Consider the following 17,499-nt stretch of genomic DNA (forward strand, 5'->3'; position numbering starts at 1 on the left):
TTTGACTTGCAATGTGATAATAGAAGCTATATTCATGCAGCAATAGCCTTTCTGTTGATAACTTTCACATGTGTAAGTCAAAAGTGCAGTTCATCAACTTTTCACATCCCAATTAATCAAAGATACTTTTATTTATTACTGATTGTTTCACATCAACTCTTGAATTTTTAACTACAACCGAATGAGATAACTATATGATTCCAATACATTAGTATTAACCATTACTGCGTGACAAGGTCATCTTAGCACATTGCTTCCTAGAATCGGAAATGTAAGCTGCACATTGCTTTCTGGAATCGGAAATGTAAGTTGGAGAAAATAATGCCTCAATGTCCTTCAGCATCTTCACATGTGATGCCATCAAGTACAAGTCAGATGGTGCAGATTGATTTGGAGATAATTATGTCCATAACAAGTATTCCTGCTCTTTTCTTTCTATTGTTAAAAACATTATAGGCTATAGTTTGCAGTAATTATATACAACACTGCTACCTGTATAAGGTTCATATATCAGAACTTAAAAGTTGAGCGATTCTTAAAATATCTCGAACTATATAAATTGCATTTTAAGCTGTGGCTACCTTAAGCACAACATACCTTCAAACCTGTTGAACCAATTATATCTACTTCAATTGTCACATTTCTCCTGTGGGTTACATCTGCTATATAAATGGCTATGTGTCTTTACTAGACTGAAGGCTAGTTTTATCACAAAGTTTTCTTGCATAATACAAGGTACAGTCATTGTACTTCATGTGGGCGGAAGGTAAGATGTGTAAGGCCAAAATAAAAGAAGGCCACCATAGCATGTAACCCTATGTGATGGGCCTTTAATACAGTCCATTAGGTTCCACCGTCTGAACAGAATTGATCATGTCTCACCTCCTTTTTCAACCAAATCAACGGTAATAACTCTGGCAGTGAGTTACCAACATTTAACCACAGATTGCCTCAGGCAAAATTACTTCCTGGGAAATATAAACACCACACAAGGTCATTTTTATGTAACTCATTGACCCAGCTATGTCATATACTGCCTCTAGCTATAATGACATTCTGGCGATATGGTCAACTCATGGACAGATACTAATCTCAGGAGAAAAGTTGTGATCAATTCTTTTCAGGCAGTGAAACCTAATGCTTTTTGTTTTCGTTATTAATTTTTGTTCATCTATTGTTACCTAATTGGGCATCTAAACACTACTTTGTGAAAACATAGGCATGGAATGATAAGATCCAGTAGACAGCATACCTTTAAGCTTATACTCAGCCGATCTACAAGAAGTCACTCATCCAAACTGGACGTGTCTACTGAACAGCTTACAAACATGAAACACCTTGACAGCCCTACGGCACATTTGAAATCAAAATACAATTATGTATTCCACACTGAATCACTAGACATGTACAGAAAATTACTTTTTCTATTTATGGAGCCATAACACATTGTGCAAGGGACTATTGCTAATGGCATATCTGTCTATGGGATTTTCAGATCCCTGTAAATAGAATAAAGTTCTTTGCTCTGCTCAATACAGCAATATGTCACAGGTCCATCCACATTGTGCATTGCAATCCTGTTTAATCCACAATACTGATATAAATAAAGCAGCACATGATATCTCATATCACATCCAGATATGCAGCCTGTAAATGGTATGTATTCTGATCACATTCTGATTCAATGTTGACCATGTGCTATCATTAAGTCCGAGATATAGGTAAAGTCTTTAAGGGCATTCAATTGCAACAGACACAGAGGCAAATTTTCCACTGCAGCAAAATGAAACTATAAGGAGAACAAAAAATAAAAAACCTGAACAAAGTTAATTCCGTTTTTTAAAGTTGCAAATCTTTTAAAAACTAGATTGTCTCAGCAGCAGGGACATTAGGCTGTCATGTGCATCTAGGTGTAGAGGCTTATCCTATTATTCCCACTTGAGCATTCTCAAGTACACTTAAGGTGTTTTGGTCTCCTGGTCAAGTCAGTTTTAATTTAGGGGTTGTTGTTATGTTGTTATAGCAACAAGCTCAGTTTTTCTGTCCAGTCAGCTGTCACTTTAGTGGTGTGCAGCCATTCAGGTCTCCGTCTTATTTTTTAATTCCTTTGTTATGTCCATAGTTCTCCTAGTGATGCACTTGCAATTGTTCCTTCGATCTTGATGGACCAAAAAATATTTTGGGCTCTTGGTAGTGAAAAAAGATTACCAGTAGCTAGTGTGGTAGTAATCTATAAGTATATGCTTGATAACTATACATTACTGCATCAGTGGATGTTATTATTTCATTAATATTTAAGTGTATAGAAGCGCTAATCAGCATCCACAGAGCAGAACTGGTTTTGTCATTTTCATGTTGGAATTGGCCATCGGCTTCACATTGCTTACAAACAGGCAAGTAGTCAAAACATTTCTCTGTAAATGCTTTGTTCGAGATAATCAACCCTAGTTACAATCAATTAAGTATTTTATATCTGTTAGTGTTAGTCAGTTAAATGTAAGTCGGCAGAACTTATTAAAATTTTGGTGGTGGCTTTATCACTAAATCTTTTTATTTGCCTGTTTGCACTTTATATCACGAGTTGAATACGATAATAGATGAGGCAATAACAATTGTTTATATTATCAATTTTCTGCCATTATTAGCTCATGCATTACCAGTATGATAAGATGACATATTAAATCACATATTGAGTATCAATTAATGGATTACATGTTGCTCGAAAAGAAATGGTCAACGTGCAAATCAGACAAGAGTATTTGGACTTGTTCTATTAATGGGATGGGGATACATATTTATTTGTCAGCTGAATGTAAGCCTTATAAAGTTAAGATTTGTATCATGTTTGCATGCATACCTTATCTGCATGCAAGCCGGTTATTAGTAAATAAAATCTAGAAGTTGCGTATCTTGGATCAGGCTTGCATACCAACCATTAATATCAACATAATAAGGTGCAAAGGTATCAAACAATGGGGGGAAAGCACATAGTTTTCTTCTCTTTGCTGTTTGTTTTTTGTGGTTATATTTCAGAAATATCTTCCGCTGATATTGCACTGAGGATTGCATCATATGTGGTTTGCGATATGTGACCCGTACAAGCACGAATGAGCCGTAAATGTCCTCAATTGTATTCTGAGTTACAGTGTAAAATGGGCATGAAGGTCGTATTCATAGGTACCTCAATTTGGTGCTACGTGTACCTCATTTAATGAGATACACGTAGCACCAAATTGAAATACCTATGAATATGACCTTCATGCCCATTTTACACTGTAACTAGGCATACAATTGAGGACATTTACGGCTCATTCGTGTTGTAATGTCACATATGTGAATAGACCCATAAGTTACTCAAGCTGACTAGTTGCATTCTCGGCCATGGCAGCAATACGTCGTTTAAATATGCACCTCGAAAATATTCAAGAAAGAAAAGAGGAAGATAACTGAGAATGATAATCCTGCAATAACAAATTTGGCAGAAAATAAATTGAGCAGACTTGAGATGTCAATTTACATGTTGTATACATCAGCATATTTCTTCAGCTCAACACGTGTCGAGAGGAATAAAGTTTTGTTAGAATTAGCTTCTTACTCTTCCACAAGCAAGAAGAACAATCCAAGACGGAGTTGAAATTGTTATGACAGCAGCTGATGACGTTCATTTACTTTAGATGAACAATTTAAATTGGCATCGGATACCATTATTTTCTTCTTTCATAAAACTTTGCGAATATCCCGCTCTACGATATCAGTCGTTATTCTTCAGCAAAATACTGTTAACCATAAATAATGCTCATCCGGTGACTCGACTATAGACTTGTAATTCCCACGATTCTGAAATCTAACTTGAAATACAATAGAGACTATAAATGTACATGTGCATTGTATGTAAATTAGATACATTTCATATTGCATATTTTTTTACAGAACTGCTGAACTATTGCTTCAATGAAATACCGGTTAAATTTAAAAACAACAAGGTATATTTTATACATCAATACTTCATCGACCTGATATGATGTCCTTAATGTGATGTCCTTTGCTATGTACAAATATAAAACCATTTTAGTCTTATGGGATGTTGTTCAGCATGAAAACCAAATTTTATAATCTAAAAGACAGAAGTTAACATGCCCTAAGGTGTGGAAAAGAATTGCAAAAAGACTAGGTCGATATTAATACAAGGGACACTTTGCATCATTTATGCATACAGCAAAAGTTGTATAATGATTATGATAGGTCCAACTTTTATTAAGTGATTAAAATTGTATGTAGGCCCTACTTTGCATCATTTACGCATACACAATAAGTGGGATAATGACAGCATATAAATTATGGTATTTATCAATGATGTAAAAATATGTTCTATTGTAATAGGTTCAACTTTATTTTCACAGTAATTTAAAGATTAAATATGTAGGCCTATTGGATATTACTATTTATCAATTTTGCATTACTTATCAATAAAGAGGAACACAGTCATAAATATAGAAGTCTAGATTAGTGTTCCAGGATGATGGTGGCTTGCATACATGACATGCAAGATGTGAAACATCATAAGCTTGTCATTATAAATTATGATCAAAATTATGAATGGATGTAAAAGAGTAGCCTAAAACAGACAGACATCCAGTTAGTCTAAAACAAAACAAAAACAAAACAAAACAAAACAAAAATAGATGTAAAATTTAATTTCTAACTACAATAATGGTCCTTACATTATTTATAGTTGGTAGAATGGGGAACATATTTAATATTCTGTGGGAAATTCAATATTTGAATTAAATTGCGGTTCAAGTAATTCAAACTTTTGTATTATTTGATGCTTTCGTTCATATGGAAAAAGAAAGTAACATTGTGTAAGGTAATTAAAAATAAGAAAACATATATATTTATTTGTATGTTTTTGTATGTATTTATGCCCTTTGCCCTTCTATGTATAAAGGACCCTTCAGAAATAAGCCTTTGGGCTTAAGGGGCTATCCTGTGATATCTCCTTGCTGTGTTTTTTATGTGTATTATATGTCATTTATCTTAATGCATTTTATATCTATTTACCTTATATTGTTGTATGTGCAATATGGAGATGCGAATAAAATCAAAATCAAATCAATCAAGTTGAATAGAAGATCACAAACAGTAAAAAGTTTTAAAAGGGTAGTTGATTATTGAATATATTCATGGAACATTTCAATGATTGATTAATTTGTGGTACAGATAATATACATTTTTTTTTTCAATTCTTGAAAAAATTATTAGTAGATAACTATTCGATTTCTACTAGTTTATTTTTGCTGTACTACCATCTATAAAGGGGTTATTAAATATGACACCTCAAGAAAGAAGCTGAAAACACAACATGTATGGCCATTTGTGAATGCAATTTATTTCGGATGAACATGATCATACTGATCATACCAGACTACAAGAACATGTGCCAAGTACTCAAGCTCATGGCACACGGATTGGTCATTATAAGACAATGCGTGACAATTAAATTTATGCGTGTATGTGCACTTGAAGATTGTTTTACTATTCATTAACTGCATAACTTTATTAACCTTGTGAAATTACAGTATTCTTTAATTACTGCATTATTGCAATTGCCAACTTATATAAATTTCTTGATTGTGACTTGAGGATTGCCTCATTAAAATAAGCGGCTGCTTTTTGATGGAATTGTGAAATTCCCACATTTCCAATTGGAATTTAAAATTATCCTGTTTACTGGATTAAATGTGCTTGTGGAGAGCCTGAAGATTGCTTATCCTTATTACTTTCATTGCAGAATAACTACCTTTTTATCCACAAACTGACCCACCCGCCCTTCCAATATTAACTTGTCCTCCTATTGAGCAAAGTACAGCCAAATCTCGTTGCTCGTGAAGCTCTTAATCTGGAATAAAGCAAACAATCATTGTTAGAATATGTGCATATCAATGTAAATAAATAATCATTCATAATGGAATCTTTTACCCAAGCTTTTTGTTATATCAGTTAAAGATCCTGCCCAGTACATATTCTCAAGGCAGAATTCCCTGGAGAAGATCGGGAATGCCTCCCTTCTACAATAGGCACAGGCTTGCAACTCTTGCATTAGGCCCTCATGGATTTTCATTACGGCATGTTACTATGCCCCATACATATCTTGCTTTGCCAAGTACATCTACAGACTCAAGGCTAAACTGCATATAATTTTCCCATCAAGGACTACATTTAGGGCACGTCTCCAATCCATATCTTGCTTTGCTACAGCTCTCTGCACGGCTTGCATATCATTATATCTTGCCCATCATGGACATTATTGAAGGCATGTTACAATGCCATATACAAGTATCTTGCGTTGCCAAGTACATTTACAGACTCGAGGCATAAATTGCATATAATTAGTCCAACACAGGACTCAATTTGAGGCACGTCACTATATGCCATATGAATTGCTTTGCCAAATACAAAGGTGCATGGCTTGCATATCTCATTAGCCCATCATGGCCCTTCTTGAAGGCATGTTACAATGCCATGAACATGCATCCTGCTTTGCCAAGTACGTCTACAGGCTCAAGGCAAAATCGCATATATAATTCGCCCCTCATGGGACTACATTCCACACATGTCATAATGTCAATAACTTGCTTTGCCAAGTACCCATGCACCTGGCATCCATAACATTAGCCCCATGGACATTCTTGAAGGCATTTACCCTGCCATAAACATGTATCTTAAATTGCTTTGCCAAGTACATTTACAGGCTCATGACATCATTGCATATACTTAGCCGATCATGGGACTGCATTTAAGGCGTGTCATAATGTCATAAAACTTGCTTTGCCAAGTATGCACCTGGCCTCGTAACATTCCTGAAGGTAAGTTCCCATGCCATATACATGCACCTTGCTTTGCCAAGTACATCTACATGCACTAAGCTTAACTGTATTTACTCCGCCCAAATTGGGACTTTTTCCTCGAATGTACCGGCATTTCAGCTGCGACCCAGTTTTATGCACCCATTGAGGTTGTGTGTTTAGCCACTGGCCCGCTTTTTCACTTACTTGTATTTAATATTTTATTTTATTTTAATTTTGTTAGTTTGTTTTTAATATTTAATTTTTAAATGTCAAGCCCTCTTTGTAAAAAATAGGGGTTTAAAATTGTATAAATGTTGTATTATTCATATTAGTACTTGTAACTCATCCTTAATGATGCCGCCTTAATTAATATGCCTAGTTAACCTCCTCGTGAAACCACCAATTACTCCACAAGTAAGGCTCAACGATCACCCAGTATGCTGGGGGAATCGCAGCTCCCGAAAACTGGAAGTCATCTACCACAGACCCAAGACAAATCTTAATTAGAACTAACCCAAAACTGGCACTCAAACTGCAAGTTAGCTGCCTACCTGAGACAATCTATTCTGGGAGGGTGGGAGGGAAAAATTCTAAACTGCTTGAGTCAGCAGCAAACTTGGCCAGGGTGTTGTTCTTTCCACTGCATTCACAAAAGTGATCCTATTACTCCACAGCCTGCCCAGAGAAGATGCCACATGTGTACATGTGGCACTTTAAAATTTTCCGCTCTGCCTTCTTATGCAAATTAGCTCATCACCTGATGAGCACCAGCAGGAAAGACCACTGGGAATCAGCAATAGCCCCCTCTATAGACCAAAACCCATCCAACCAGAAAGTCTGAAATTTAGACTTGAGGGCTCTCTCTAAATCTATGTAGGCAAATATGCATGTGCCTAAATAGAATTAAATATGACACCTCAAGAAAGAAGCTGAAAACACAACATGTATGGCCATTTGTGAATGCAATTTATTTCGGATGAACATGATCATACTGATCATACCAGACTACAAGAACATGTGCCAAGTACTCAAGCTCATGGCACACGGATTGGTCATTATAAGACAATGCGTGACAATTAAATTTATGCGTGTATGTGCACTTGAAGATTGTTTTACTATTCATTAACTGCATAACTTTATTAACCTTGTGAAATTACAGTATTCTTTAATTACTGCATTATTGCAATTGCCAACTTATATAAATTTCTTGATTGTGACTTGAGGATTGCCTCATTAAAATAAGCGGCTGCTTTTTGATGGAATTGTGAAATTCCCACATTTCCAATTGGAATTTAAAATTATCCTGTTTACTGGATTAAATGTGCTTGTGGAGAGCCTGAAGATTGCTTATCCTTATTACTTTCATTGCAGAATAACTACCTTTTTATCCACAAACTGACCCACCCCAAAAAGATGCTTTTTGGGCCCACCAATGTCGCCCAAACTGCTAGTAATCTTACCACAGCAACCAGTGTGGAAACACAGAGGACGAAGGGTGAAGGTGGAAAAACTCCAAGGCACCCTTCAGGTTATTGACAAACAAGTCTAAACCAAGCGTGTCCAAATGAACATTATCACCCCTAAACAAATTCTGCACCAAGGGATGGATTTCTGGATGGCCAATTACCTTGCCACCTGCCCTGAGGAAGAGATTCTTTGCGTTCCTGTTCACTTGCTTCAACTTCTTGCTCATCTTGCCACCAAAAGCAGCCCCCTGGTACTTTTTCCGAGGGAAAATGTATGACCAAATGAGTTGGGTAAGAGGTAAAAATTCTGCACAAAAAGACAAAAGGTTGCTCACCATATAGTGAAATGCTTTACAAGAACTGCCAATCAGATCGTTGCACCCAAGGTGAAACACAATTAAATTGGGGACCTCATCTGCAGATGCGAGAAGCTCCTGCAACTCCCCTATAGCCCCGGACAGAGTTCCTCCCCGTTTAGGCTTCCAAGTAATTTGAAGGGTATTTTCCAGACCCAACTGCGGCCCCTCACGTTGCAACGTGTGCCAGGCTGCCCAGTGCACATGACTATCACCCATGATCCAAACACGAGGCGGCTCTCGAACTAGAAAGACATAAATAAGGGCACAAGATAATAGGCGATACTACATGAAAAGCTCATTAAATATCAGATAAGTCGCACGCCGCCATGATAGGAACCTACAACACATACCACATAAACCAGGATGGAGATGGGCATTGGACGAGTCGCTCGACTCATACCCTATGGCCCGATCTTTTAATGTCAATATGCAATTATCCGTCATCATTGCAATTTTTTTACCATTTATGTATCATCTTTAAACTTTAAACCCTTACTGGTAAATGATTAAGCTATATATCTTTACTTTTTTAGCTATTTCCAGTGCCTTTAATGGCTGATATATGTTTATACTTGTTACATTTGTTATCCATTACGTTATGTAATATACTTTGTTAGCAATGGATGTTTTTCCGATGCCTTTAATGGCTGATATATGTTTATATTTGTTATGTGTTTTGTTATCCATTAAACTATGTATTTTAACTTTGTAAGCAATTGGATGTTTTTACTGGTGCCTTTAATGGCCAATATTTTTATATTTGTTCACAATCAGCAGGACAGACCTGTACCTCTGATGCCATTACAAATACCATAACATGCATACAATTCCCCAGGAGAACATGAACATTTGACGAGTCCTGAGACTCTTACCCATGGTAGTTATTTATACCAATCCAAACTCCCCTTCACCAGGACAACATTGGACCACCGACGAGTCTCTACTCCATGCATACCATAACACCAACACCAAATCACCAGGACAATTTAGACCTCGGATGAGTCACTCGTCTCGTACGCATGTTTATGTATACCATAATACCAACACCAACTCACAAGGAGAGAACTGGACCTCTGATGAGTCGCCCGACTCTTATGCATGTCTATGCATACCATAATAGTAACACTACTTCACAATGAGAAAATTGGACCTCCGATGAGTCACCCGACTCTTACGCATGTTTATGTATACCATAATACCAACAACAACTCACAAGGAGAGAATTGGACCTCTGATGAGTCGCTCGACTCGTGCATGTATATGCATACCATAATACCAACACTAATTCGCAAGGAGAAAAATTGGACCTCTGATTAGTCGCCTGACTCTTACGCATGTCTATGCATACCATAATAGTAACACTACTTCACAAAGGAGATAATTGGACCTCCGGTGAGTCGTCCGACACTTACGCCTGTCTATGTATACCGTAATACCAACACCAACTCACAAGGAGAGAACTGGACCTCTGATGAGTCGCCTGACTCTTACGCATGTCTATGCATACCATAATAGCAACACAACTTCACAAGGGAGAAAATTGGACCTCCGATGAGTCCCCAGACTTAACGCATGTTTATGTATACCATAATACCAACACCAACTCGCAATGAGAGAACTGGACCTCTGAATGAGTCGCCCGACTCTGGCGCATATTTTTTCATACAATAATAATAACAACACCTCTGATGAGTCACATTGCCTCTTACGCATGGTTATGTATAACATAATACCAGCACCCATCCACCCGGAAAGAATTGGACGTCCGATGAGTCGCTCGACTCCTACGCCAATGGCAGATACTTCTCTTTAATGCCATTATGTAATTTACAAGCCATTAATAAAATTATTTTCTTTCCATTTATTTATCCTCATTAAACTTTATTTACTATTATTGGCATTTATATTTAAAACTATGAAACTTAACTTTACTAGCAATTGATGATTTCTCTGATGCCTTTAATGGCCAATTATTTTATCTTTGTTTGCATTTGTTATAAATTTAGCTGTATCTTAACTTTGTCAGCACTTGATGTTGGTGCCAATATGTTTATATTTGCTCCCGTTTTGTTTATGTTGTGACTTGTGCCCTCCTTAAGCCCCAAGAAACAAAGCTCCTCTATTTTATCTGACTTTACCCGTCAGCATAGGCAACCGTATATACTTTTTAAATGCTCCAGACCGCCATCTTCCCATTGCCTGAATCTCCTGGTCTGATATGCCCATTTGCCAAGCAGTTGTCGCTGCACCAATTCGAAACGAATGAGACTGAAAAAGATGCTGATCCTGAAATTGGCAAAATTCCACTGATCTTTTGAGCACATGTTTCAATTGATATTTCGTGAGCGGAGAGGAGTCAAAATGAGCAAACAAGATTTCCGAATGGGAGGCAATTTCAAAGTATCTTTCCAGAGCTAAAACTGGACACAACTTCTTATTTTGCATGGCCTTAACCACAACTACCTGCGATTCACCAAACTGATTATTTTTTGACACTCTAAAACTAAAGGAAATGACACTGTCGTCCCCACGACTTTGAATTGAAACGTCCGAACGCTTCAAAACTGAAGGTTGAATATTGACCTTGGATGTTGCTGCTACTTCGCCAATTCTCAAAAACCCACTAAACATGCACGAAAAAACTGCTCTGAACATGATGGTTTCAAATTTTGAGGAACACACATGCTGCAGATTATCCACAATTTTTTCCAAATGATCCAGCGTAATAGGCAGGCGCAAGTCCAAGGATTTGCCTTTGTCCCTGCGAACACCATCCAACATCAATCTCACAATAAAACAATTTGTTGGGTCATCCCAGCCATGAACTTTATGCTTAAAACCCATTCCTGATAAATAAGTGGACATCGTGGCATGGGCATATCCCTTTACAGATAAATAAGCTATAAAGCTGCAAACCACCTCCACCGAAACGGGCAACTGGGTAGCCAATCCAAACCCAGCACAAAATCCCAAGAACTTGCACCATCCAGATTCATAAGTGGACTGCGTTTTCTCTGCCACTCCTAAGTCTACCAGTCGCTTTTTCTCTATCAACAAATTCTCTAAAGGAGCCGAGGTGGCAGGGGAGTCATAGTTGCATCTGCCTCTGGCGCTAACTGTCGGAACCTCTTCATCTGAAATCGAGATAAGGAGTCTGAAATACCATTTGCGGTCCCCTCTATGTAACATGCTTTGAACAATATATTATTTCTCAAAGATACCAATACCAATCGCCGTACCAATTTCATGATACGAGGGCATTTGGACGTCTGTCTTATTTATAATTGCTACCACCGCTTGATTGTCTGACCAAAATCGCACCCGTTTGTTGCACATTAGATGGCCCCACAATTCTAACCCAACCACTATAGGAAACAACTCAAGCCATGCTATGGAACATTTATCCAAATCCACGTCCAAAGGCCAAAGGCCCTGTGACCAGTGACCCTGAAAATAGCAGCCAAAACCTACGGAACGAGCTGCATCTGTGTAAAGCTGCAGAGTTGAACTAGAAACCCACTGAGCATCTAGAAACATAACAACCCCATTGAATTCTACCAGGAACTTCATCCACATCTCAATGTCCCTCTTGGCGCCAAAACCAATTCGAATTGGCATCTTCTTGTCAGACACGCCCTTGGTTAAATCAATCAATCTTCGCATGAAAGCTCTGCCTGGTGCAACCGCACGACATACAAAATTCAGAGAACCTAACAAGGACTGGATGTCCCTCAATGGCAGTGACTCCGCCACGTTAGCTCTTTGTAGAAACTTAAGCAGCGCCTCTACCTTCTCGTTGGGCACCTTGACAAGCTGCTGTACAGTATCTAATTCGAAACCTAGGAACTTCAAACTAGTGGTAGGTCCTTCTGTTTTCTCCGAGCCAAAGGCACCCCTAATTCCTGGCACATGCACTGGAACGCCGAGAGCAAACTACGACACCTTGGTGACCTTGCTTCGAAATGAACATGAAATCATCGAGATAATGGCATACTCCACCTGACTTGCTAATTTTTTTCACCTGACACTCCAAGAAGGTCGAAAAGCATTCAAACAAATAACAGCTAATGGATGCCCCCATCGGCAAGCATTTATCAATGAAGTACTTTCCTTGGAACTTGAAGCCGAGCAAATCAAAATCACCTGGATATATTGGCAATAACCTAAATGCTGATTTGATATCAGATTTTGCAAGCAATGCCCCCCTACCAAACCTCTGAACCAATTCCACAGCCTTGTCAAATTTCAATTACTGTCCCGAACAAATTTCCGCTGGTATACCATCATTGATTTAAGCACCAAAAGGAAGCGACAAATGAGTGATCAGGCGCCATTCCCGGGCTGCTGCTTAGGAATGACCCCTATGGGAGAACATTGCAGGGTCGACAACGGAGGCCTATCAAATGGCCCCGCTATACGACCCAAAGAAATTTCCTTGCTCAACTTAGCCCACGTTGCATCGGCATTATCCGAGGCTGACTGTAAACACCTGGACTCTCGAGGACAACGAGGACCAGTGTACCCCAATTTAAAACCCAGTGAAAAACCATCCCCCAAAATCTTCCTTTCTTTAGCTGGCGGGTAACTTTTTAGCCAGCATAACAAAACTGGTACTTTAACGGGGTTGGCGCTCTTGAAAGGAGCTGACTGTGGGAATTGCTGTCTCCTTTGACCAACTCCTCCGGCCTTTGCTTGACCCTGCAGCTTAACCCCTGACCTTGCAAAGCTGGTTTGGCTCCCAGGCTTGAGCCTACATTGATAGCTGCCATGACCTGGTTTGGTGCAGAATGAGCATCGATGGGCAAATCTACAAGGCTTACGGATACATCTACCCTTGTTGAAGTCGAAACAATAAAATGTGCGCCTGGACGTTGAGGACTAACTGCAGGATGCCCGACCTGAGGATTGGCCACGAAAGGAACTTTGATGGCTGTAAACAGGCATCGCCAATTTTTCTAAAAACAAATCGGCATCATAAGTAGCCCATGAGCGAGTTGGATCCAGCGCTTGACCTAACCGAAACTCTTTATCATAGTCAAGCCAGCCTCGACCCCCAAACCTAGACGCAAATTTTCTGATCAAATCGACATACTTAATTAACTCAATCGCCCTGAATGGGTGACGTTCCAAAAATATCAACATGTAAATAAAAAACGCACTGGTCCACTGCTGAATATCTATGATTTTCTTTGCCCGTGTTGGAGCAGGTTTCAAACAAATTTGCCCACCTACTTGGACAAAGGACAATGGTGATTCCTCTCTGACATTTTGTTCTTTAATTTCAATCAAAGACCCCAGCTCCACGAACTTCGCCTTTCCAGATTTTTTTCTTTGGTGATTAAAGACACAAATTTCCCCAGAGGGGCCCCAAACTTGCTATAACTCCCAGACCCACTTTCATCTACCTCTCCCCTTGTCAAAGTTTGCTCGTCAGTATTAACAAAAGCAAAATTAGGAGTACTATTCAACTCACCATTTGTGGGGTTTATCATCTCGCCACTGTTTGGGCGACATTGCCCGAGACCACCAGAAGGCCCTGGAGTTTGCGCTTGGGATCCACCTCTGCTCTCGGAAACTACTCTTTGAGTGCTGGTCGCTGGAGGAGACTGGCTCTGCACTTCCTCGGTTCCTTGCTGTACTACTTGGTCGGGTTCTTCAATCTGTGGCTCCACCATCTGTCTTTGTTGCTGGCCCAGACTTCTACCTCTACGCACTGGCCCTCCGGCAGCCCCACGACCTCGACCACCACCACGACCACGTCCACCACCACGAACACGTCTTGCTTTTGGCATCGTAAATCTACAAATGAACTGAGACACACGCTAACCATTAGTCAAATTGAACTGTTGCACTAGCCCGAGACACCTTACCTTAAATACGGTTTACCTTTATCTACTTTGCCCTAGATAATGTCATAATGTTAAATAAAGATTACAGAGTTACAGTTACTGGAACTACTTTGCCCTAACTAGCTGCATACCCGCTTGAGCAACCTAGGTAGAAACCCAGGTTTCCAATTTTTTTAACATTAAGAAATGGCACCTTGGTTTGCAGCACAGAACGTGCGAGTTACCCTCATACCTCATAAACTAAAGAATTTTTTCCCCGGCCTTTGCTGAGCGGAGGTAAGAGACTCAAGCCAAGTATATGACCATGCACAATAAGGAAAAAAAGGTGCATACGCTTCAAACATGAGACTCCAGTGTGGGAACACCAACATCACAGCCCCCGACTGCCCAAACTAAACCATACCATGGCCCCAGAAGAGGCCTACTATTCCTCACTCAGTTTGGCTGCCCATCAGAGATGTCAAAAACCACAAAATTAATTTACTTTCATTATGTATAACAAGAATTTTTAAATTCAACCTACCAGTATTCCAACTGAGTCTGAAGAACTTTTGTAACTCCACACAGTCACTGCTGGCCGACTGTCACCGATGGAAAATTGTTGAAAATTTTCTATCTCCCCACCGTCACCGATGGAAAAATTACGAAAATATTCTAAGTCCAAACAGTCTGCGATGAGAAAAATTCTAAACTGCTTGAGTCAGCAGCAAACTTGGCCAGGGTGTTGTTCTTTCCACTGCATTCACAAAAGTGATCCTATTACTCCACAGCCTGCCCAGAGAAGATGCCACATGTGTACATGTGGCACTTTAAAATTTTCCGCTCTGCCTTCTTATGCAAATTAGCTCATCACCTGATGAGCACCAGCAGGAAAGACCACTGGGAATCAGCAATAGCCCCCTCTATAGACCAAAACCCATCCAACCAGAAAGTCTGAAATTTAGACTTGAGGGCTCTCTCTAAATCTATGTAGGCAAATATGCATGTGCCTAAATAGAATTAAGAGCTTTAACATTAATTATTGTGAATGATTAAACGTATTCAGTGCAACACACTTAAGATTATTTATGAGACTTTTAGCTTTGGTATCTTATTTTATTCATCTGCAAGAACTTTAAAGTTAGCAGTGAGAAAATTATTCTCTGGGTTACCATTCATTGGTAGTGAATTACTTTATTTTATAAATGTCACTTTTAAAATTGGATCAGGTAGGCCCTATTCATGATCTGTTATCATTAATGGGTCTTTGAAATGGGAGCTACAGTAATACTTTGTGTGGCTCAATTGTCAAATAGCGATTTGTTATCATTTCTTTCAAAATTTGCCACTTACAGCTATTTCTGGTTTTGTTCTCAAGATCAAATAAGATGAACATATCTCTAGATAAATACATTTCAAGGTTAGGATCAGTTAATTAAACTGAAATTTGATGCTTATGTCAATTTGCACATCATGTGAATTACTTCATACTATACACTATTCTTTGTATACAAAGAACATCATTATCTATCCTTAAGTATGTATTTGATAGCTTACACTAAACATGCTTGGAAATTGCAGCAAGCAATATTATATGTAAAGCGATATCTAGCACAATTAATGGTGCTATCTAATCATGCTAATTGTATACTATATAAGTACATATGTACATTTCATACATTATATAATTATAGAGAGTGTATATATAGAGAGAACAACTAAATATATTTCTATTTCATTAATTAACACCAAACAAACAAATAAAAATCTGGTTGCTATGGCTTGTGCAGAAAATAAATTGAGCAGACTTGAAATTTGATGCTTATGTCAATTTGCACATCATGTGAATATTATCATGTGAGTTACTTCATACTGTACACTATTCTGTCCATCCTTAAGTATGTATTTGATAACTTACACTAAACATGCTTGGAAACTGCAGCAAGCAATATTGTATGTAAAGCGATATCTAGCACAATTAATGGTGCTATCTAATCATGCTAATTGTATAATTTATATATGTTCATATTATGTATATTTCATATAATTATAGAGAGTATATATAGAGAAAGAGAACAACTACATAATTTCTATTCATTATTTTAACACCAAACAAACAATAAAAATCTGGTTGCTATGGCTTGTGCACAACTATTATTATACGTTTAAGGTTAGTTGCCTGAGCTTGACAATTTATTAAAGTATTGTTTATACAATTGCAGTCTTCTTTCCTAAAAGTTTGTCATGTTTATAGCATATTCATTTTTTTGTTGGGCTTGGTGCATTTAATACAACTATCATTATACCTATACACCTGTACGCTATTATAATAGATCCCTGTTTAGTTGTTTCATAGAATATATGGTTTAAATTTACAAAATAAATTGCCCCTTTTGATTTAATAATATTTGTTTTTAACTTATTGGGTGTATGGGGTGATGCAATATTTTCCTATGTTTTCGGTACAGGCTGTACATAAATCTTTGGTGTATATATTATAGTTTCCTCATTGATCATCAATAGAGATTTTGTAAGAAAACCACTACATGTGTAAATAAAAATTTTCAGCAGCTGATTACTTGCTGACATCAAGATGATGGCGATGTGGCTGCCCCATTTAGATATGACAGCTTTCATTGGTCCTTAGAGGGGTTGGATTGGTTCAGGACTCATCTGGAGCATCCTGAGGCTTTTGCTTTTCCACCTTTGTACATTGTTTTGAGGGAGGGGAAGGGGGGGGAGGGGGGGTTTAATCAAGTTTCTCCATTGAGAAACTTGGTTGGCATTGTTTATTCTTTTGGAGATTTCTAATTATTTAATTGCGGTTAAAAATGCTGTTTTCCAATCCAATCCTCTGTTTGATCCAAAGATGTATCTGTTTAAGATATGCTTAAGATTTGCTTAAGATGAAATTTGGTTAAATGTGATTCAGAAGTCAACTTTTGTTTGTCCAGCCTGTATGGTTGGCTTGTACACATTTTCCAATAATTTGTGTATT

The 17,499-nt window shown here is 38.2% G+C and overlaps 2 protein-coding genes across 2 annotated transcripts in view; both read right to left on the minus strand.

The window, feature by feature from the left end:
- Positions 1-17,499, minus strand: part of LOC140151924 (uncharacterized) — a 242,981-nt gene that overhangs the window by 77,661 nt on the left and 147,821 nt on the right. The window lies entirely within an intron of this gene.
- On the minus strand, positions 5,332-14,515 carry LOC140151923 (uncharacterized). The gene is made up of 2 exons (XM_072174232.1): positions 14,147-14,515; positions 5,332-5,899 (listed from the first exon to the last, which is right to left on the minus strand). The coding sequence occupies exons 1-2, from the start codon at positions 14,463-14,465 to the stop codon at positions 5,895-5,897; spliced, it is 324 nt and encodes a 107-aa protein (XP_072030333.1). The 5' UTR covers positions 14,466-14,515; the 3' UTR covers positions 5,332-5,894.

The sequence above is a fragment of the Amphiura filiformis genome, chromosome 5 (assembly GCF_039555335.1).
Source record: "Amphiura filiformis chromosome 5, Afil_fr2py, whole genome shotgun sequence".
Classification (NCBI taxonomy): Eukaryota; Metazoa; Echinodermata; class Ophiuroidea; order Amphilepidida; family Amphiuridae; genus Amphiura; species Amphiura filiformis.